General features: G+C 43.1%; 1 protein-coding gene across 2 annotated transcripts in view; it reads right to left on the minus strand.

Annotated features, from left to right (window-relative positions):
- The window catches only part of LOC124192847 (protein slit-like), a 68431-nt gene that overhangs the window by 9496 nt on the left and 34936 nt on the right, over positions 1-23999 (minus strand). For both annotated transcript variants that reach the window (XM_046586341.1, XM_046586340.1), the window contains 4 exons: positions 7054-7125; positions 6316-6387; positions 5974-6230; positions 555-696 (listed from right to left, as the gene is read on the minus strand). In XM_046586341.1, coding sequence (XP_046442297.1) covers positions 555-696; positions 5974-6230; positions 6316-6387; positions 7054-7125 — 543 coding nt within the window. The remainder of the gene's footprint in view (positions 1-554; positions 697-5973; positions 6231-6315; positions 6388-7053; positions 7126-23999) is intronic.

Raw genomic sequence — 23999 nt, forward strand, 5'->3', positions numbered from 1 at the left:
GATGATCAATAATAACGACGACGGCGACGACGTCAGTTCATTTAGCGGTTCCCTTTTCTCTTCCCAATTTGGTTCCCCATCAAAATGAAGGTGTTATTAAAAGAATATCTTGACAGCAGGTGTGCACTAATTTATCCCATCGTGAGTTCTCTCGATAGTCGCCTTGAACTTTTCAAATTGTTTTTAAGAATCGGTTCCATTCTCTTTTCTGTTTCAATTCAATTTGGAAAAAGGAAAAAAAAAAATTCTTCACGAGCGAAAAGGTTGACGCCCTAGCAGAGGAAACGATTTCTCTCCTTTCGTTCGCTTCGTTCGAATTCATCGATTAATTTGAAATTCATTCTATCACAGTCCCGGCTATGGCAATTCGATCGATGGCGATCGAGGAATCTACTGCGTCGCTGTCAATTTTTCTTTTTCCTTTTACAGACGTCGACGCTATCGCCATCCATTTAGTTTATTAAAATATTATGCAGGCTAAATTTTTAAATGATTACAGTACATTCATCTAAGAAAACTCTCGCAAGAGTTGGAAAAAAAGAAAATTCACTCACAGTTCAGTAGCGCTGTCCGGCAAATAGGGCGGGATTCGGCTGAGAGATTTATCTCTGCAATCCACGACGCCATCGGCGCAGCGGCACATCAGCGGGCAGCCGGGTTGGGCCGAACATTCCTCCGATGGCCGTTCGGCGGCTCCTACAGATCAAACAGGAAAAGAAAAAAAAAGAAATGGCAAAAGGTTAAGGGGGAGAAGAGAAAAAAAATATGTAGACACAAAGATGAAAGACCGGCGAAACGACGGCGAATTAAAAAGACAAGCAAATCAATTACGAGGGAAAGCGAAGAATAGAATCAAATAGAATAGAATTAAACGGTGGATTCCTGGCAGCATCGACGAGAGAGAGATTGCGCAACCTCATCGCTAATGATTTATTCAAACACTAATGATCGGTCCCGTAAATCATCCTCATTATAAAGACGATTCTACGGAACGATTTTCAACTACGGCAACAACACAAGAAGAAAAAAAGATGCTTCATCACGGTTTTAAAGATGGGGGGGACCCTTTTTTCTCTCTTTTTTTTAACTAAAAGAGCGTGCGCATTTCGTGAATTTGCATCGGAGAGAGAGAGGGATTCTTAAAGACGTATATTTCCATCGACTATTGTTGTTGTTTGCTCGCTCCGAGAGAAATGGCGTGGCCCTCCAAACGTGCCCATTCACTTTGGCAAACAATAAACAACATTTCTTTAGCCGACGGATGATTGAATCGCAAAATACAAACAGGGATGGAAGGAGGGGGGGGGGGACTCACGCCGTAAGGATTTTTGAACGGCAACAAAAGGACGTCAATTTTCCCTTGCCGACGACTACACGACGGGAAAATATTGCCGAAATGATTGTGGATGCATCGGCGGAGGGGAAGATGGAGATGGGAGCCGCCCTATCCCCTAAATCAAACATCTTTCGTGTTGTCAGAGTGTCTTGTCTGTCGAGCAGATTTGCTGTAGTCATATTTTCTCTTCTTATTTTCTTCCGGCGCATCATTATGCAGCACCAAGAGGAAATCAAACAAGAATCGGCCCGATGAGTGGCTGCTGGAAGGAACGCACATCAACAACAACGACAACAACAACAACAGCACCGAGCGGCACTGCATATTTTTCTGCCGGAGAACGAAAAAAGTAGCAACGATGGTGTGTGCACACTACAGCAGAGGGTGGGAGAAGAGGGGGAAATTAGACTTTCTAATCGGCCACTATCTACACATTTTATACGAGCCAGTGTGTCTGTGTTGTATATATATGTGTATGTATATATATGCAATATAATATAAAAATGTTCATCCGGCCGGAGGAAATAACGAGATATTTTTATTTTTTTTATTTTGCCCGACAGTCGCCTCTGTCTGCGAGTGGGATGGTCCTTTCCATCGCATTACGGTATCTTTTTTATTAGATTTTCTTTTAACGTTTTATTTGATCCTTTTTATTCCGTGATTACTAATAATAGCGAAAGGAGAAGAGAGAGAAGGAATATGAGAGATCATCAAGGAAAAATAAATAAAATGCTTTTTAATAGAGGATGGAATAAAAACTAAATATATCCTGCATGTCTCCATTTGAGAGAGTTAGGGGAAAAAAATGACATGTTACTCTAAAGCTTTAAAATGCGATTCAGATGAGCTATAACCCGAACGAAGAGAGGAAGAGCCATCATTATTCAGATTTTGGAAACGAAAAAATTTCAGATGGAGAAAGAGAGTGAGAGAGAGAGATGAGAGTTGTACGTAGAAGCCACACGACGAGGTCATTTTTCCTTCTCCTTCGTCTTTTTCATGTTACATTACGCTCGCCCGGGCTAAAGGCCGTTCAAGTCGAAATCAGACAGACGGACACATACGCACCATTTTTTCCTTCTTTCGTTTGGCCCTGCCTTGTTCCTTCGACCTATTTCAACTCCATTTCTCATCTTATTCATCCGCTCATGTCACATTGAAATCCTTTTTTTTCTTCTTGACTTGGAGATTTTTTTTTCCTCTTTAAAAAAAAATTTCTTCTTTTAAAAGCTTTTGTCCATGACTAAGAATTAAACGAGGATTTAACATGCCAAATGTGCTGCTGCTCCGTTTCAGGTGTATTCGACACATACACTCAACGTACCCCCACTGAGCCGGCCTGTTTGGGCGTTGGCAACTGGCCGAAACATAAATGAGTCACTCCCCAGTGTTAAGGAATTGAACGAAAAGAAAGAAAGAAAGAAAAATACTTTTTTTTTTCCATCCATCACAGGCGTACACAGTATATACCATACTATATAATATATAATGTACAGCACTGTAATCGAGACCCAAATTTCATTTACAGTCGGCACAAGTTGCGTCTGGCTATGGCACCACATCATTGGCCATATAATAATAGGGAGGACAAAAAAGAAAAAAGAAAAAGGAACGAAATAGAAGACGGATGGATCCGGAATACTACGTACGCAGTATCTCTCGATATCTTTTTTTTTTCTCACCAACACCCAATCGCTCTTTCTCTCCCCATCTCTCTACAAATCTATCCGTGAATAAAAAAAAGAACTCTACTTTTTTATAAAGAAAAGGGAAATAAATACAAACATTCTTCTTCTTCTATCAGAAGGCACACACACACATAGACGCAGCAATAGATGAAAAGGGGAGAGAGATACTTTAGAGATAGATCGCCGGGTGTGCAATTAGCAGCATTTTCTCAGCACACACAGCAAAAATAGTACCCCGGCTGCTGCCCCTCTAGACCATCCGCGTCCGTTCTTCTTCTTTCATACACAACGAACGCGGAGGTGATAACATGAAAATAGAAAAAAAATAAGAAGGGACGACTCTTTTTTCTTTTCTTTCCAACCCCGTGACAATGGCAAAAGCCGTTTACAAAAGGATTGGGGGCGCTGAGCTCCTCTTCCTTTTTTGATGAACAGCGAAATATGAAACACCGAAATTCTCTTTTCGTCTTCTCTCCTTCCGCGGATGGGAGTGACAGCTGTCAGTCCTTTGGCAGCGTGTCGGGCCAAAGAGGGGGAGGGAAAGAGTATGCGGAGCCATCGTCCTCGGTTACCTGAACAATGTCTAGAACGTATATAGGAGCCCTAGAGAATAAGCTAGGCGAAAGAGAGAGATACATTCTCCCTGAAAATGTGTCATCTTTCACTTTTTTTTTTTTTGGCGAAGATTGTGATTTTACGGTGATAGGACAGTAAGATATTGTTGGCTCAACCTCCTTGCGGTTCAAGACCCTACATTCCAAAATCGACCAAATCATCGTTTCTTTTGGAGGGGCTTTTTTCAATTTTTTTTCTTCTCTCTTCTTTGGTGCTGTCCAAACGAATGAATGAAACGTCTTTGATTCCATTTGATCTCCAACGGTGCTAATCGTTCATCCGCGATGAACTCAGCGCGACACCCGCACGCGCACACTCGGCGCCTTGTGACGCGGCTTGAATAGATCGCTTCCCTCATTCGAAAAAGAAGATAAACACGGAAAATAGAATTTTGAAACGAACGAAAGAGTATACAGAATTAATGGGGGAAAATAGAAAATATTTTTCTCTTTTTTTAAATAGGAAAGGCCCAAGAAAATTATGCGGACTCGGTCAAAAAACTATTTGAAAAAAAAAAAAAAACCCGCTCGTCATCCGAGTATAGCCCGGCCTGTCAGTAGTGGAGACGTGTCAACAATGCTTTGCTGGAAAACGGACGGCCAACAAGAATGAAAAAGGACGAAGATGGAAGAGCCAATTCGATGAGGAGAAGAAATAGTTAAAAATAAAAAGAAGAAGAAAGAAGTAGAAGAAAGAAGAGTTTGGCCAAATTGAGAGAAAAGATACAGTAATAGCCAGGGACAGACCGATAGAGCGAGAGAGACGGACCCATCAAAAGGCATTTTCTGCGTGCGAGAGATTGACTGGTCAATGAGTCGCCACCAGCAGGGAGTCCATAAATAAATACTTGATTTTTATATTCGTTTTTCATCTATGAAAAGAAAGGACGAAGGGGAAAAAAAAAAGAAACTTTGAATGGCTCTTGGTGCTTCTGGCAACACGGTCATAGAAAAAATATTTTCCACGTCGATCGCCGTGTATAAAAATATGAAAGACTTCTTTAAAAAAAAAGAAAAATGAAAAAAAAAAAAAAATACGACCGAATTGACAGGCACCTGTGCATTCTATAGATTGGCGGTATAGATATGCGTATGCGCTTGCATAGCGGGGCATGTCACAACGGGACGACAAGGGCATCATTTCCTGCATAAATCTCGGTATCATGTTACTCTCTACCTACCTACCTAGTCTAGCTCCACAAGATGATATACGAACCCTCTACTTTTCATCTTCTTACTTTATTATATTTTACCTTTTTTTCTTATTTTTTTTTTCACTTGCCTCGTCTTTTTTTCGGGGATGAGCAGATAAACCGATTTCCTTCTTAACGTCCGTCGTGGGACTCCCACCAAACAACAACAAAAAAAAAGAGCCTTGTCAATCGAGCAGCTGTTGTTGTTGGTGGGAGCAGGTTAATTTATGTCGGATTCAAGTCGCGAAGAATCCAGTGGGTTTCCTTAAATACTAAATACCCCCGGCCCACAAATGCACTGGCACACACAATGGCTATATAGTCCCAACAACTGTGAGAGTGGGATGGAATCGGTTGCCTTCCCAATCCGCAGCTGAAAAGTCGTAAAAAAACAAAATAACCCAAGAAACAAAAGACGAGCAACGGAAACCGAAAAGAAAGGGAAAATGACTTGGAAACGGTTCACGGTGAAGATTTCTACTTTGAAAACGATTAAAGTCTGATGGGATGAAGGATACTCGCCATCTTTTATCCTCCACGTGAAACATGCAATCTACATGTAAATTTTCAATCGCTTCCTCCTCCTTCCATGCCTCCCCGTTATTTCTATTCAACACTAAGATTTCTTGTTGTTTTTTTTTTCTTCTTTTCCATATCCTTTTTTATTTGTTGTTGTTGTTGTTGTCGTTGTTGTTGTTGCTGTCGAAGTGTATATCCATAAAGCAGACAAAGATAGAAGAGGAACCGAGACAAGAGGTAATTCCTTCGTTTTTCTTTTTTCTTTTACTTTTTCTCCAACGCCGGGAACCTTATGGCTGTCGGTGATATACGATCCGTGGAAGCGAAGCTTTCGCGATGGTAAATAAAAACCCCAGAAATAACCCGAAGAGAGAAGAATCTAACGCGGGGAGTCTAGTAGAAGAACAACAACCGCCGAGTTCTCTAGGAAATTGAAACCCCAGCAAACAAATCATCAGGTGCCACCACCACCACCATCCACCAGCCCAGCTAGCATATTTGTACGTATATATAGGGGCCGGCAGCGGGCCAGCGGCTGCGCTTGCGCTGGGATAATATACAGAGAAAGAAGAGAAGGGAAAAACAAAAAAAAGAGTTTTTTTGACGGTTGACACTCTTACCTGTGCATTTGAATTCCGTGTCAAGAAGCTCCGACACGGCTTTGATGCGGAGGCCGAAAGGGGCGTGACAGCGGGGCAGGTAGCCGTTGGCGGCCAGCGGTGAGCCGGCCCGGGCGTGGCGGCGAAGGAAGCGGCCCAGCCAGGCGAGATGGCAGTCGCAGAGCCACTTGTTCTCCGAGAGGCGCAAAACGCGTAGGCGACTCAGCGGTTCGAACAGGTCGCGCGGAAGCGACGTCAGGTTGTTGTTGTTCAAAGTCCTGGACCAATCAGAAAAAAAAAATAGATGTTTTTATTTGATTATTTGATTATATTTGAACCCCTCCGCTACAAGTTTTGACTTACAAAATCTCCAATTCCTTCTGGGAGCGGAGAGCTGCTTCGTCGATACATGTCAGTTGGTTGTTATCCAGTTGCCTGTACAAATATCAGAATTAAAAAATCTCCGATGCGGTCGCCAGCACAGCCAACAAGCGACGAAGGGGGGAAAAACAACAACAAAAAAAAAGACCAAACATGGACAACACACGCAGGAGTCGGTCGGCAGAGTCGTTCACTCTGCTGCACATACGAATTGATATTCGACAGCGACAAGAGAAAGAGAGAGAGAGAAATGGGAAAGATGAATTGGTCTCTTCAATCCCGTGTCTGTCTCTCTGTTTGTACTGATCGTTTCAAACTTCCCACGAATCCTGCCTGGATGCACTTTTCTCTCTCTCTCTCTTGCTGCCATCCTCCCCCCCCCCCCCCAAAAAAAAACATTGCATTATTATTATTATACGCATCCTCCTCCTGTGTATTCCATTTGCTTCCTTCTTTCTTCTTCTTCTTCACACACAATCATTCAGCAGCTTTTCCGAACACCCCGCTGTGCAATGATATTTTTATTTTGTGAGCACATGAGGGTTCCCGGTAAAGAAAAAAGAAAAAAAAAAGGTTGTGTACGCATAGTGATTTTTTCTTCTTCTTTTCTTCTTCTCCCCTCTCTATCTCTACGATACATGTATAGTGGAAATATGTTCCAAGGCAAATAGAAGAACCAAGACGAAGGAGAAGAAGGATCGACGGGAGAAATTGACTTACAAATTGCGCAGCGAGTTGAGTCCTCGGAGGGTGCGCTTGCCAACAGCAGTCAACTGGTTGTGGCTCAAATCCCTGCAAAACATGGAAAAAAACAAATGTGGTTAAGAAAAATGAAAGAAAAAAGGAGAAAATAATCATCAATCAGTCGAGAAAGAAAATGATCAATTCGTTATTGGGTTTCCCGTTTCACTGGGGAGGAGAGAAACAGAAAAAAACCCTCATACAATCGAAAATTAAATAGGAAACGGAATGGCCATTGATTCTGTCGATAAACATGTCTATTCACCAGAGAGCATAAGGCTTTATATGTATATACAATACAGAAGGGTAGAAGGAGAGAGAGTGAACAAATAATGGATCATCTCCCAGCCAACCCGGATCGCCCTCAATTTATCTCCTTTGTTTTCCCATTCCAGGCAATTCTCTGCCATCTATTTGACTCCAACTCGGTAGAGCGAGAGAGCGAGAGCGAGAGATAGAATAAGAAAAAGAGAACCAAAAAATGAAATCAAATCAATGCTAAGATATGCAACGAGCAGCAGAAGCCGGACTCCAACGCGATTATCGGCCGGAGAGAGTATATAGCGCTGGGGAAATGCAGATGATGGGTTTGAATTCCGTAAGTACACTACGAGGCCCATCGGTTTAAAACCCCCGAAAATATTATTAGATGTAGAGAGGAAGAGAGAGAGAGAGAGAGCTGAGAGGCTATCTGAGAGATAGAGAGTCGTAATCATCAGGAATGGTGTGAGAGAAAGACCAAGAGGATAGAGAGAGAGAGAGGAGGAATCTGCATGGAAGAGTGAATCAAAGTGTCGGGTGGATGCGTGATCGTCATCGATCGGAGCAGCAGCAGCCCGGGAGCGCGGCGCTGCGACGGATTTATGATGATCAACTCTCTCCCGTCCTTCGAGAGGAGAGCCAAAGCTAGATAGACTTTGAATTCAAATCAAATATATTACAAAAAGAAGAAGAAGAGAAGGAGCCTATAAGTCCTATATAGGACCACCAAAATCGAAGGGGGGTCCAAGTGCATGCCAAGAGAAAAAAGAAAAAAAAAAAAGAGCCCAGGCATCCATTAGACCCCCGCCGATGTAGATTGTCGTTTCTCGGCTGGGGCGCTCAGCCTCGTCCGTCCAGCCGGAGAGAGAGAGAGAGAGAAGAGCTACAGAGTTGTGCATTAGCATAACTATCAACACGTTATGTATATACTATAGCTATGTACGCAGTGTTTGTATTTATATAAGAGCAAGAGGAGGGGGGAATAGAGAGGAGATCGTCGGACCGTGTTGGATACTACTCTATCCCGCTATAGACATGTGGGAGCAGTTTGAGGGGGGTATAGGGGGATCCATCCGATCTTCCTTATAGGAAAGAGATCTATTCCTCCAGGTCGGGCCGCCGCCACCAGCGACTGACCTGGCCGTTCCTTGTAGGCCTTCCACGACTAGCCGGGCGACTATACACCATTCCGCGTTTCTCTTCATGATTGATTTCCCAGGCTGCTAACTGGGAAGTTCCCGAGACTCTCTCTCGAGTCTTGGGGTCAATTTCGGGCCAAGAAAAGTCTTGCCTTGCACGAGAAAAGAGATACACTACGGCTGGTAACACAAACTCTCGCGCCCCATGATGGACTGGCAGGCAAGGGCCCAGAGGTCGGTCGTCGGGACTGGCAGAGTCAACGAGAAGTCTCGGGCGGGAATCGTTTTCTTTTTCTTCTTCTCTGACTCGAAGATTCTTGTGTTTGCCTTCCATGGGCACAAGGAGCTTAATGATAATTTATGGGACGGTCACGAAGGAGTTGCAACACGAGAAGGGGTAGAAAAAGGAAAAGGAGAAAAAAAATGTTAAAGGTATAGGATATTCAGCCGCGGCTGAGAGGCCGCAAAGATTTTGGGTAGGGCCGAAAAAAAAACCTGAACGGCATCTAAATTTATCAATATGCAAATTGTTATAGGCAGTGTCACTGGGGTCGCATGGTTAAAAAAAAAAAAAAAGTCTCCATCAATGTGTCAACCCCTTTAGTTCCTTCTTTCTATATAAATTTTCCTAACAAATAACTCTCAACAACCAACGCCAACCACCCAAAAAGGGGGTGCCAACTAAGGTGGTCGATTTGAAACACGGAAAATCGATAAATAACGGCAAATTTAATTGTTATTACTTAGTTATAACTAGGTAATTCACGAGTAAAGTTGTTGCCTTGGTACTTTCGCTCAAAGTTGAATTGACTGGGTCCAGGAGTGGGTAAAAGAGGAAGGGGAAAGGGGGATATATGATGCAATCTGCATTCGGAGCTCTTTACGGCGAAAGGCTGAAAAGGGACTAAGAAGGACTGAGAAAGGACACAGAAGGCAGCAAAGACGAACTGGGATTTAATTAGACTTTTGAGGGGGCAAGAGCTTGTTTATTTGAGGAGCACGCACACGGGAAGAAGAGGGGGGGGGGGATTTTCATAGCGAGTCCCGCGTGCAACGGGGAGATTGCCATCATCCGTCCCAAACCCTAACACACACACATATATATAGAGTCTGCTGGGCCACTCTAAGTGATTTCACAGCAGTTTAAACACGCCAGAATTGATCGCGGATATTTCCAGCAAGGCAGCAGCGACGATGTTGACCTTGCTTATTCCGTTGCCGTAGGGTATACCTCCGCCTTTCTCATCCAGCTATTTCAAATCCAGCACATATATATCTCCTATACACCCTAATCTCACTTTATCTTAAGAGGTTTGCTCTCCTTGTTGGTTCTACTCAACCGAATGTGTATGTGTGTGTGTACATGTTGACACACTTAGAGGGACACGCTTTTCAAAGTTATTAGCCCAACCCCCCCTTTCTCCGGAGAGTATAGAGTCCATACAGTTAGTCAGTAGTAGTAGTGTACGGTACGTACATTATGTGTTACATGTGGTGGATAAGAGAAGAAGTGACTTATTCGGCCAGAGTCCATAATAACGTCCTCGGCACCTTCATTATCTCACCCCTACTCCCTCACGTAGCGCAGATACACACACACACATACATACAACTCTCAAATTCAATTGATGGCCCACCCAATGAGAATTGATCGATTTCTGTACATGGGGCGAGGCTGTGGCTCTCGTGATGTTGGAGAGCTGGAGACAAAGAGAGCAATTCTCCAGCTCTTCCTTTTCTTTACGTGTTCATGCTTTTTCTTTTTTCTTTAAAAAAAAAAAGGAAAATAATAAAAAAGCCATTTTCTACATGTGTGTGTACACGCAAACAGTAACCGCTATTGGGCCAGAACGAAAGAGAGAGAGAGAGAGATGACATCCGGCGCATCTTCACCCGCCGGGGGGGACGAATCCGTCCATCTTTTGGGTTCTCTACTTCTCTTCTCTTCCATCGAAAATATATTGTGGTTTCCTTCCGTCGCTTCGTGTGCGGCGCAGTCCATAAAAACGTGGCCAAGGAGAAAACCAGCAGCGCTGCATTATATACGACGCAGCGCACACACACACAAGTTTCTGAGAGATGATAATAAATAGATATAGATTTATTTTGATATTTATATGGTATAGACTGGTCGGTATATGTCATCTTGATTCAAAGCCTGTGTTTAAGTACGGGCACACAATAAAAAAAGAAGAAGAAGAAGAAGTAGAAGGAGGAACGGAGAAAAGAGAAAAATACGCGGGGGGACATTTCCCAACGCCCAGCAGGACGACGACACGACCCAATGGTCGATGTTACGACGACAGTTATGTGTAATCAACCCGTACCGTTGTCTCTGGCACTCTGCAGTCGATTTTTATCCCCCCCCCCACTACTACCACCACCACCCAAAAGGAGTCGATGCCTTACACACCCATATCTATACCCGCAACAACCGGCACACCGGTGACTCGTTAACGTCTCGAAAGAGGGAAAATGCTGTTATTTTTCCACCACCACCACCACCACCACCATCGGTCGATTCGGTTAGTTTTTACGCCGAAAACAATTTTCAAAAATTAAGGAAAAAACAATTTTCAGCTTTATTAGTTTGTTTGTTTGTTTTGCTCGTTTGTTTGGTTGTTAAATTCGACAACAATCGGTGGAAGAAAAAAAAGGGGGATGGGAAAAAAAAAAAAAAAAAAAAAAACATTCGTGATTCAACGATTCATTATCGTGAGCAAACACAACTTTTCGACTAGTTGATTGCGGGGCTATACGTATTTCCTCATCTCAGCAGGCAATGCATCAAACTCAATTACAAGCAATTCCGGCCCCTTTTCTTCTTCTTCTCGGGCTCAAATCACGAAGTCACCTTGAAAATGCCTCGTCGGGACTGGGGAGTATGATAATATATCTCCGATCTCCATGGTAACAGACGAAAATGGAAATCCATTCAAACCATTTTTTCCTCGTTTTCCTTTTCCCCTTTTTGCGTCGGCGAGAGATTTATTCATTCATTTCCCATCGCCAGCATGTTAATCACGATAATCACCGCAGAGATAGATATAGTGGATGGGGGGCTTCCATATGGGAGAATGAACGCCCACCCGGCGGGCGAGAGGCGGGAGTGATTCGTCCCGCCACTTATTCAAAACATCGCCATTTGTTGCCAAATGTAGATAAATGGCGACGTGAATGTTCTTTATCTCTCTTCAACTGCAGTCTGCAATCACCCCAGACCCGAGTTGAAAAGAGACAATGACCATCACTAACAGCAGCGTGGGGGAAAACGAAAGAAAGAAGAAGAAGAAGAAAGAATAAAAAGGGGGGCAGCCAACTGACATCCATTCATTTATTACAAACGGAGCGATCGAAGCGTATAGATCTAGGACGTCGAAGCGATAGCGACGTTATAGCCCGAGTCACCTCGGTGTGCGAATATCAAATGGTGTGGAATGGGGCTGGGCAGCTGGGCTGGAGACTCGTTCATCACTCGCCTCTGTATAATATACGGTACGTACGTTGGTACGTATACACGGTCAAGAAAACGACCAGCGACTTGTCAAAGTCCGCCCGTCCGTTCATGTATTTTACAGCTCCAGCCCGCCCGCCCAACCTCCAAAACGGAAAACACCAAAAGAATAAGAGAAGAATAGGAAAAACAAAAACAAAAAAAAAATTTAGGAGAGAAAATAAAAATTTCAAATAAAAATATGAAACAAAAATAACTTTTTAAGAGCACGTCCTTTTTTCGTCTTTCTGTTCCAGATTATTGTTTACTTCGTGTGTGAAACGACGAAAGAGAAAAAAGAGAAAAAAAAGGAGAACTCGGGCGTTTTTCATCTGTTTGGGCAATCACTGCAGTGAACCCCCTGCAGGCGGCAAAACTCAAAAAGAGATGGTGAAAAAAGATAATGACACGCACTCACACCGGGCCCCGCGTCCAGAAGGAAAACATTCAAGTCGTATATGATGATGGGTGCCCAAATAGTGTGTGTGTGTGTGTGTATGTGTGCCCAGCCGGCCAGTAGATGAGTACAGGGAGTTTAGTGCTATTACCTACGACTACTACTACTAGTAGTCGTCGTCGTAGTAAAGTACTTCACTCAGCTATTACCTATTACACAAGCGGCGGCGGCGCAAGCGGCAAACTCTTTTGCATTCAAGAAACAAAACAAAAAAAGTTGCGTCTGATGTGTCCCGACAAAAGTCGGGGAAAAAAACAAGTCCCGTTGCCCGAAAAAAACATACACACACACACGCACCTATTACACAGACACACTCTGGCGTGCGTACGACGTAGTAGTAGTACATGTCTATGATTACGATGAGACTGTACACATACGAGAGAAGGACACAAAAGAGCTGACGATAACAATAGTAAGAGCCGAGATAAGAAAGGAGACTGCTGAGTCCCCCCTGGTTATTATTAGTTGCGCGCCCATCTTTTTTTCTTCTTCTTCTTCTCCAGCGGGAGTAAGTACAAGAGACTCAACATCCTCGATAATCACTAGCACCAGCATACGGGGGTGGGTGGTAGATGGGTAGGTGGTGTTGTTTGTAATTAGTCGTTGTTCGTCGGCGTGAAAGCTCGGGACGCTTCATATTCCCTGCGTTCGTCCTACGACTCATGAATGCAGCTGCTAATTGCGGAAAGCTGTCTCTGATTCACGTCACACATGTGAATAACGTGGATGGCTAAAGGAGTAGGGGGACGGTGTTCTTGGGGGCCCCCGTTTTTTTTTCTTCCCCATCATCCAATCTTGTCGTCCATTCACGCAGCAGCAGCAGCCGTGGAATGCCATCGTCCGGAGCCCCAACTCTTTCTCTATTGTACATCCCTTTCCATTCTATACACTGGATTATGTAACCATCAAATACGCCCCGGCGTAGGCAAAGTAGTGGGATGAGATCTCTGCTGTCGTTGGTGGAAAGAGACGAGTGTAGCCTATGCAACAACAACAGCAACAACAACAACAAGAGAAATGAGAAAGAAATCTTGTCGGTTTAAATGGGAAGCCAGCCGGAGGATTTGAACACGAAACTACTGTGAGAGTTTTGACAGATAGATCAAGACCGGTTTTCTTTTTCTTTTTCTTGCGTCTGTCTCGTCTCGTCTTCTCTCTCAATCCCCTCCCCCTCTCTATATGTATTGCGGCTCCAATATGGATATATGCCAGCGCTCTGTGTATATTCTCTCCTTCTTTCTTTTTCTCTCTCGGTGTATAGAATTAAAGAAGATACACATATTCACTCTTGACATACAGACTCCTCATCTTGCATACGATGAATATTCGATCAGACGGCACACAAGAGCGATCCAACCAGAAACTTATAATTATAGAGCCACAGTGTACACCAGAGAGAGATGAAGCATTCCACACACACAAAAGGTTCTCTTCCTTCCAATGTGTGTGTAGATCTATAGTATAGAGGTGTTGTGTGTGTATGGGACGGTTGATTGCGTTCCGTCTGTATCGAGCACAAATACCTAGTGAAACCAGAGACCGCTATCCCTTTTTTCTTCTCGTTTCTTATCTATTTCTTTCTGATTTGTTTTTTTCTTTTTTTTTCTTTCTATCTGTCCCTCGGCAAACGGGGTTTGTTTCTCGTATGCCGCCGTGTCCTGCTGCTGCTCAGCCGCCGCTGACCACATTTCATCTATTGAGAAAGCGAGAGAAACGGGCAACGAAAGAGGACAAAATAAATCAAAGGGAAAACAAAAAAAAAAGTCAACAGCCAAACCAGAAAACCACTGCCACCACCCTCTTCAACAAGAGCCAAAGTGAAGACAAGAGAAACTAGAGAGCCCGAAAAACGAGCAGCCCACCTTTACACAGTATACATATACTGTATAAGAGATGATAATCGCCAAAAGAGATCCGATTCCTTTTGTCAGACAGAATTTTTTCGATTCTTTTCTTATTCCTCAGGACTGTGTGCTGGCCTCCGTCGCGGTTGGACCCCCTTCTCTTCTCATATTTTCCGTTTTTTTTTTTTTTTTTTTTTTTTTTTATTATTTTTTTCGTACGCGCGATTTTTCCTGATCACCTGATAGTGACCGTCGTAAAAAACCATAAAACCGCAGTCGAGTCAACCCATTCGCCGTTTGGTTCGTTATACAAGACTTGAAAAAAAAAGCCAAAGAGAATAAGCCGAGAGATGCTATAGGGCCTATAGGAAAGTAGCAAAAGAATTTGGATATGTTTAACGAGGGCGCCCGCAAGGTTTTTTCTTCTTCTTCTTATAATCCATTTCACCAGAAAAATATTAAAAAGAAAAAAAAAGCACTGGTTTTTCCTTTTTTTTTCTATTCTTCCCTGAAGAAATAGAAAAATCGTCTTTACACTTCAAAGAATTTGTAGATAATTGACCCGAAAGCCGCGACCCATGACCGACTACTCTTCATCAGAACAACATCACCGTCATCATCATCTTCTAGATCAAAAGCATTTGTCTACGTGGAAAATGTTGGCTTGGCCAACAGCGCAGGTTACCTCGGCGAGGTATCTAATTTCCAACATAGAGCCGTGCAACAACTGGCCCTTATATTCTTATTCGTCTTTTATTTTTCTCTCTCTCTCTCTCTCTTCTAGGAGAAAAATAAACAACAACAACAACAACAAAAGAGTGAGAAATACCAAGCGAATATAACTACGACATTATAATACCGAAAATAATCAAAAGACGCTGGCGATGAAAAGAGGGAACCGTATAGTAGTTGGATATTTACCCGAATCTACTGCGCGGCGTGAAACAAAAGAAACTTGACCGACGACAAAAGGAAATTCAAATGAACAGCAACGAGCGTTCCCGAAAGAAAAAAAAAAAAGGAAAAGAATAAAAATACGAGAGGGGCCCCTCCCTTTGAACTCGACAACAAGTTGGACAGGATTCAAATCAAAAGAGGGCGGAGAATGGGAGGATGGATGGATAATTATTGTCCTCAATGGTCCCACAATTCTCTGATCGTCGTCGTCGTCGTCCCACATGCTGCCATTTAAAGTTGGCGGTCTCATATTCCCGAAACCGTCTGGTTTTTATTCAGACAAAGAATAAAGAGAGAGAGAGAGAGAGAGTCCAGAGCCATCACGTCATCAAACGGGATAGGATTTCAATCAGTCTGATTCATAATGAATGATGACGGTGGTAGTCAAAGATTTCTCTACTAGATTGCCGGAGCAGCCGGAGCAGAAGCAACCGCAGCAGCCGGCCCGATTGATCGATGGTCAGTCGCGGCTCTAATGTGTTGAGTTTTAATTTCAACTTTGTTTTTGGATTTTCGTTTGTTTTCGTTAGCGTCTGTTAACGACTTTTCGGGCTCGGAAACCGAACGAAACGAGGAAAGACAAAGACGAAAGGGGGGGAAATTAGAAAGACAAAGTCCCACATTTCCCCAACAGATCCTCTCCGCCTTCCTAGCTCAAAGGCCATAGGCTCTACGCTCGCCTATTTTGGCTGATAATCATCTAAAGGTCGATAATTATGCAGCCCGAAAAGAGAATGAGAGAGAGAGAGAGGGGCATTTTGGGCAAGTGAAAGATTGTCGCACTGATTACACACAACACTCCTAATTCCTCGGCTATTTAAGAACAGTTGAGAAAAAAGATCCAGCGGCCCGATATCAAAGCGGAGAAAAACCGCATCAGCAATAGATCTTCAAACCCCCTACTTATCGTTTCACCAGCTCTTCTTCTACTCGTGGAAATATCAAGCCGATCAAATAGCGAGCGCAACACGAGCTCCTGATGATGACGGATATGATTGCTTATTTATTTATTTTTTAAATTTTGTTTTATAAAACATTTTTTCTTCCCAACATGAAATCGAAAATAGTTGTTAACTTTTTTGGGGTCAGGTTTCCGTCATCATCAGTGGCCGCTCATCACTTTTTTTTTGTGTGTTGTTGTTGACTGGCGTACGCCTTTTACACGAATTAAAAAAAAGGGTTCCGATCACAATGCGGAAAGGAGAGGCGGGTTCCTTTATTTGAGACAATTTTTTTTTTCAAGCTGTCATGCACCGTCACCGTAGTACTGTACATGTCGCCGCCACTCATGGTCAAAAAAAATAATTCGGTCGGCGGGCACGCGTGTGCAAGTGTCTGCGGTTCTGTACGTACTACCTGACGAGATGTAGAAAAGAGAAGGGAGAAAATCAACCCAAACCACTGGTATTAACGCGCAGCGCGGCCGCCATTCAAGCGTAATAACATGTCTCGATAGGGAGATTGGGAGGCTGGACTTTATTTTAATTTCGTCTTACATTCACATTTCCCCCCAGTCAAGACTTTTCTCTTATTTTATTTTTTGGAAAGGGTGAAATTTTCTTTCTTGAGCCTCGGCCTTTTCTTTATATATATTTGATTTTTTTTTTCGGTTTGATGGATTTATTTTGTTTCCATTTAGAAAAATAAATTCCTTTACCTGACTTCTTTATTTTCTAAGGGGGGTTCATCATCATCTTGCACGGCCGTTGAGAAAAGATCGGATTCTAAAAGGGTAGTGGTGGTGGTGGTGGCAGCAGTGGTAGCAGTAGTAATAAAAGACCTGGTGGGAATTGATTCACGACTTTTGGCCGAGCGGCTCGGTCACGACGTGCACGCAACAACACCTCGGAGCAGCCCTTTAAGAGAGTGGTATCTAGTAGTAGTAGTAGTAGTGGGGGCTATCTCTTTCATCACGCTCCACTTCCGCGCTCACTCTTCCGCAGCGGTGCTGTTTCGTTTTTCATTTGCCTCCAAGGGCAAACACGGGAAAATGACGCCTGCCCTTTTTCTCTTCTTCTTCTTCATATTTCCCACGTTCCGCGTTCACGATCTTTTATTTCGTTTTCCATCAAAATGGTGTACGATCCACTAACAGCCAGAGGCAACTCGAATCATCATTCGATATTACACAAGTATATATCTATAACATGATAGTCTTATCTATAAACTACATGCTGCTGCAGTATCTGTCCGATATACACCGCGTACGAGTGGCAAGTTTTCCGGACTAGAAAAGGAAAAAATGAGAAGAAGAAGATGAAGAAGAAAAAAGGTGAGTGATGGGCGAGACTGGCAGGCGATAGATATAGACAGCGAACGCTAATGCATAATCCATAAGACACCTCCTCCAGTGTGCCGCGGCCCGGGTCTCTTTTTCTCGACTCGGCACAACCGGAGTTCCTTTTTTTTTCTTTTTACTTTTTTCTTCTTTGGTAGATTGAAAGATGAAGCGGCGGGAATGGAGGTGGACACCGCACTGTCAGTTTCCCATTGCACCATGTGAGGTCCTTCTCTATCATCCAACGATATAATACATCCCGAACTAAACTTTTTTTTTTCACGGACTCTTTGCTGCACACAAAGCACAAAGTTTCTACTTTTCCATCTTCTTCACTCCTCTCTTTCGATATCACATCATAATAATAATATTCAATAGATACCGGGGGAGATGCACACAACAAAAAATAAAATAAAATAACGTAGAGAAGCCGCGTCTGCATTCGTTTCGGTGAAACCGTTCGAACATTATTCCAGATTCACAAAAAAAAAAAAAAAAGAAAAGAAAAGGTCGAAGAAGAAGCGAAGGGGAATCGAAATCAAATGGAGGGACTTTGTCGAGCATAAAGAAAAATGTCATGTACCATAGGGTTGACTCTCTCTGGGCATCGGTTTCATTTTTTGACTTTTGGGAAAAGTTCCCCGTTTTTTTTTAGTTGTTGTTGTTTTGTTTTTGTTTGGGAGATGGCTGTCGCACAGTACGAGAGATATTCGGTCTCCAGGTGAGACGCTCGACGGGCTCCTTGCCGCTCTTTCTTATTACTTTTTTTTTTCTCTCTCCTATCTCTGAAAAGTCTCAACCGAGAGACATCGTGTTGAAAGACCCCACACTGCGGAGCTTCACGGAACTTTTCAAAGACGTTTTTTTTTAAACCTTCCTTCGTCTTGTGACCCCCCAAAATCTGGTTTAAGAGCTATTCGGTTTGAAGCACAAGAGAAGCCACAACAACAACAACAACAACAAAAATAGAAAATCAGAGATATGCACGCATTTTGAAAAATATTAAAAGTTGGAATACTTTTGAGACTTTTCTTATACGTCTGCATTCACCGTCACAAAAGAAAGGCCTATAAAAATATAACACGGACTTGGCGGTCCGTTAGAGCCATCGACAACGTTTTTCTCTAGCCAGTTGCCCTGCCAGGTCTGTTTGGCTTCATCTTTTTGGATGACGTGAAAAGTTGATTGTGGTCTAAGGAGATCATTTTTTGGTTACCACCTTTTTTTTCTTTCTTTCTTTTTCTTTGTTGGACCTGTGTGGCGGCCAGGTCACGGCTGCTAATAGTAATTGCTACATTTTCTTTTTTTAGATATAGTTGGTGTTGTGTCGTTCCGCCATATTGGCGGATAGCGTGAGATGCAACATGTTGGAGCGGCCGGGAGTCTCATCCAGACACGCTGGAGAGATCCAGTTCCAGGAAAATCAAAAGAAACACGCCGACTTCTACAGCCGCCGCCGCTGCCGTTGTTGTTGTTGTTGTTGTAAACGAAGCTAATCAGCCGAAACGGGTCGGACCTCACAGGGCATAACATATAAAATATATAGTAGTCGTCGTAATAGAACAAGTACATGTTTTCTTTAAAAAATGGCCTTCGCTCTGCTGCTGCTGCTGCTGCATGCCACGTCGACACGGAACCGAGAGAAAACATTCACCCCCCATTAGAGTAAAAGTCCGGGACCATCTCGCGTTTATCTCCTCTCGTGGACTCTAGAGGAGCGCCAGGTGTAACTTGGTGAACGAAGCAGGACTAAGAGGTCCAGGGAAATAATTTTTTCTCTTCTTTTCCTTTCATTCTTCTTCTTCTACTCTGTCGAGCTGCTGTGCCTTTCGGGCAGCTATTTCTCTCGGTCGGTCGGGGCCTCCGAGAAAAAAGAAGAAGAAGAAGAAGAAGAATAAAAAGAAGAGTCAAATTAGCCCGTCAGACAGATGAGACAGGTAGCTCACTCATACAGCCGGGGTCTGCAAGGCAGACTTTACAGAGAGAGAGAGAGAGAGAGAGAAGAAGATGATTACAAGACCTTACAAGACGTCACTTTTCTCTCCGGCTCATCCGTAACGCCAAGACGCTTTTTCGTTTTCTCTGATGGACACTTTACACATTGACTCTCAAACACGAGAACCGTGTTGGTCACGCATAACGACGACATTTTCTCCAGCAGCAGCAGCAGCAGCGGCAACCAACCGCCACCAACCATTTTCCCACACTATTTGGACCATTATGGAACATTTCCAACGAGAAATCGGTCCAGTAGTGACAGATGGTTGACAATTTCCACACCATACGCCGAGTTTGAAATGGTTTCCTACGAGTTTGGTGACCTATCCGGGGCTAAATAGTAAATACTTGTCTAGTCATAGTCGATTTGGCTGCCGCAAGCACGGCAAGCAAGGCCCTTCTAGTTTCGCTCCGATGAAAGGGAAAATGAATACGAAACAACAACAACAACATAAACAGCTGGGCGTCAGGTGATATGGACCGACCGATCCTTCTTGTGTCTTTCTATTTTGTCAAAAAATCTAACACGGAAAGCATTCCAAAAAAAAGACACATCCTCCAACTTTACTTGTGAAAAATAAAAATAAAAATAAATAAAAAAACGAGGAAAATGTGGAACACGGAGGGGACGAAAAAGATCTGTTAGACTTTGTTAGACTTTGACAAATCGCTGTGTAAGGCCTTGACATTTATTTTTTTCAAAAAAAAAAAGGAAAAATTCATTCTACTCGATCCTGCATCCTACCGTACGCATCTAATAAAATGGAGGGTTCCTGTTTCTATGGTGTTATTCTATGGAGGAAACGTGCGCAACAACACAGCGGCCGGGATTAAAAAAGCACCGCAATTTATTCCTGCTAAGAAGGACACGAGGACTAAAGAGAGAGTGAGAGAGAGAAAGAAAGAAATTCTCTACTTTTTTTTTCCTTCTCTTTCTTTTGGCGCTTGTTATAATCCGCTCAATGTGGCAAGGCAACCGAACGGACGGAATAAATTCCCTTCTCAATTCACTTTTGTTCAAACTTCTTACGCAGCACCATACAAAATATCCCCCCTATACGGCTCTGCGTACTAGTACCAAGGACAGCGAATAACAACAACTTCTTCTTTTCATCCCCGATGGCTATATTCTATTACTTTGTGTGCGATTCAGTTCACACGCATGAACCTACAAGAGAGAGAGAGAAGAGGAACTACCAAATCTACTATGTAGAGTCTCGGATCACAGCCAGGGGCCCCGCTATCAAAGTGTTCTGAAACTCGTCAGAGATAAAGTTAGACTTTTTAATATATATAAGGACGTGTACCGTACATACAACACAAACGTAGTGTAAAGAACAGCTCCATTTTTTTTCTTCCTTTCGTCGTTGTGGCCCCCCCTCAACTTCCTACACTTTTTGATTGTTAATATACCCGGAATACTTCATACATGTATACTAGACAAGTAGACAAGTATATAACGAGAGACCGGTTCTCTCTCTCACTCTATTTCGGAGAGTATTTGAATATGGCCCCGAGCTCACTCACTTGTGATTTGACATGGTGCGACAGGCGTGGCGATATTTACCCACACACAGAGCCACATAGAAAAGACACAAACCCAGGACGTTCGAAATGCTCAACACGTGTTGCATCCGGGTATGGCGAGAGCGACAATGGCTTCGACTCAAGTATCGCATTGTCATGTTAACGAATAACGCAGACGCAGGGGTTGACTGACTGAGTTTGACTGGCTGTTTAAGAGTTTTTCTTTCGTTTTTTTTTAGTTCAACATATTTATTCTTTTTCACACCCTACCCGATAAGCTGTGGTAATCCTACGCGTGGAATAAATAACCTGAAAATAACCCAAATAAACGGTTGATCGACCTCCCCGAAAAGAAAAAAAAAAAAAAAAAAACAAGTTTTCCCTAATCGAAACATTTGATTAAGAAAATCGGTGGGGAAAGGATTATAATTGAACAAACGGCTGAAATCCAATCCAAAAAGGGGAACCGGCTCTTTAACTCGTTTAAGTTCTTCTCCGTGTTTTTATATAATCCAACAACAACCCTTTTAGAATTACTGGTGACTCGGTAGAAAAAAAAAATGAGAATAAATAAAAAAGAATCCAGAAAAAGAAGAAAAACGCGTCGTCGACGACGATGTCAAAATGCAAATGAGTCGTGCGTGGCGTGAGCGCTCGAGCGCACCCATTCGGATGCATTATTCAACGCTTCCGAAAATTGTTGCTGCGCGTATATAAGTTGTTCCATCTATCTATCTCTCCATCTCATTTCTTTCTGCTTTTTTTTCTTCTTCTTCTTCTACTTGTGCTTCTTTCAGAGGTGTTTCTCACTCTCTCCATCCCCCGAAACACCCTTTTTTTTCCAACTCCCTTTCTCATTCCGGGCCCTTGTGCTTTGCTCGAATTTCACGCTGCATCACAGTAGTGATTGCCTGTCGAGATTGTCTGCAGCTGTCGGAGCGAATGTCTGTCCGACTCTGCACAACACTCGTTGTCTCTCTCTGGCTCTATCGTGATTGTATTTCGTGTGTTTTTTTTTTTTTGCTCATTCCTCCTCCTCCCCCCGAATTTTTTGTGGTTTACGCTCATCACGTTCGAGGAGGAGGACTGATGGCGCAATTAATATGTTAATACTGGCGTTTAAACGGCTACTCTTTCAATATCCAACGAGGTTTTTTGTTGTTGTTTTTCGGTCTATCGAAAATAAAAGAAATGCAGACAAAAGAAACAGGAAATCGGTCCAGCCCAAGGGTTTGTGGAAACCGCTCGGAGAGAAAAAGTCATCCGTCATCATCAGTCGACGATTTCAAAAAGAAAAAAAAGGGAGGAAGCAGGAAACTCGGAAAATCGAAAACTTCCTGCGACGCAACTTTGTTTTTGAAAAAAAAAAGTCAAAAAAGAGTCAACCAAACATCTTGATCATCGCCAAATTTCAACCTATAACGCGAAGAATCACTCAAGCGTTCATTGCACGCTAGAGCGGTTGCATGCGCGGTGGCCGAGACGATACATCACCGGAGAGACAGGACCGATACAGAATGGCCAGCCAAGTTGTCATCGACAGTTTTTCCAGAATGAGAAGAATGAGAAGAGTGGCACGACTACTACTGCTGCTGCTGTTGTGATAGAAAAAGCCAAACCTGCGTGCGCCCATTCCAGACAAACTTGTCCAGCGGCTACCACCTTTTTTTCGCTAATCGCTGTCAGTGGTCGAGGGGTAAAAGATGGTCGGAAAAAGAGATAGGGACCTCGGACCGACTAGTCCAGAAACGGAATAAATCAACAGTCCATCCATCCATTCATCAATCCATCATAAGGGAAAAGTGGACGGATACGCCCCGAAGGTTCCTTCCTACAAAAACACACTATGCATACGTATTGAGTTTAGGTAGATATATACCGTGTATGTGTATACACCGTCTTGGAGAGAAGATGCATCTACGAGGGAATATTCATATGCGATCTAGATTTCCCCGTTTTCCCCCCTTATCGACATCTTGGAACCGAAGTCCGAAGACTGTGTGCACCACCCCCCAGGTTAGTGGGCGTATATATTTACTACTGTATGTATAAATACATTCCAAATGAAATAAATGGCATCCGAGGGAAGCTTTTGTTTCAGGAAAAATATTTTTTTTAAGGAATATAATAAAAGAATCATCAGAAAGAAAAGGGGGAAAACAAAAACAGAAAAAAAAAGCCGAGGGTGGTGTATGTTGTGGTCGCGTCGGTGTGCTCTCTCCAGCGGGCCACAAAAAAAAAGCAGCTCTCCGATGATTCCGATCGAATCATGTTACTTATATATACCCTGGGCAGCCCTAAACCGCCCGTCGAGATCGTTTACAAAGAATCTCTCTCTCTCTCTTTCTCATAGTGAAATTCGACTTTTACGAAAAAAAAAACCCTTCTTATTATTACAAGACATGTCTGATATACCCTCAAAGAATCTTCGGGCAACAGCTTGACTCCGAGCATCGCTTTATTATTATTCATTCCTCTGATACTTTTTTATTTAACTTTTTTTCCCTTCATTCTCTCTCTCTCTCTCTCTCTCTCTATTTCTTACTACCCTGTGCTTCATTGACTCTCTTATTTTTTTTTCTATAAAAGAGTTCCTGACACGAGTCAAAGTCAATTAAAGTGAATTAAAAGTCAACGGGGGGAGAGATAAACCATCCATTCGTGGCCGACAGCTAGAAAAAGGTTCAGCACGATTCGAGCAAAGGATTCAAAAAAAAAAAAAAAACCGAAAAGAGTTGTGACATGTTCAAGTTTTTGTGTCCAGCCGTAAATGTCGCCCGTGATTCATTCACCAACCAACGGGGCCTGATGGGCACAGATTCGTCTCTCCTCTTTTCTTTTCTCCGCCTTGCCTACCCAAATATAAAGAGATAACGAGAAATGTATCTAAGTTTTTGAGAAGAGCTGGACGAGCCGAGTTGGCTGGCCCAAAGAGGAGAAGCGTGGATAACGCGCGACACCCATCAGTGAA

The sequence above is a fragment of the Daphnia pulex genome, chromosome 4 (genome assembly GCF_021134715.1).
Source record: "Daphnia pulex isolate KAP4 chromosome 4, ASM2113471v1".
Taxonomy (NCBI): Eukaryota; Metazoa; Arthropoda; class Branchiopoda; order Diplostraca; family Daphniidae; genus Daphnia; species Daphnia pulex.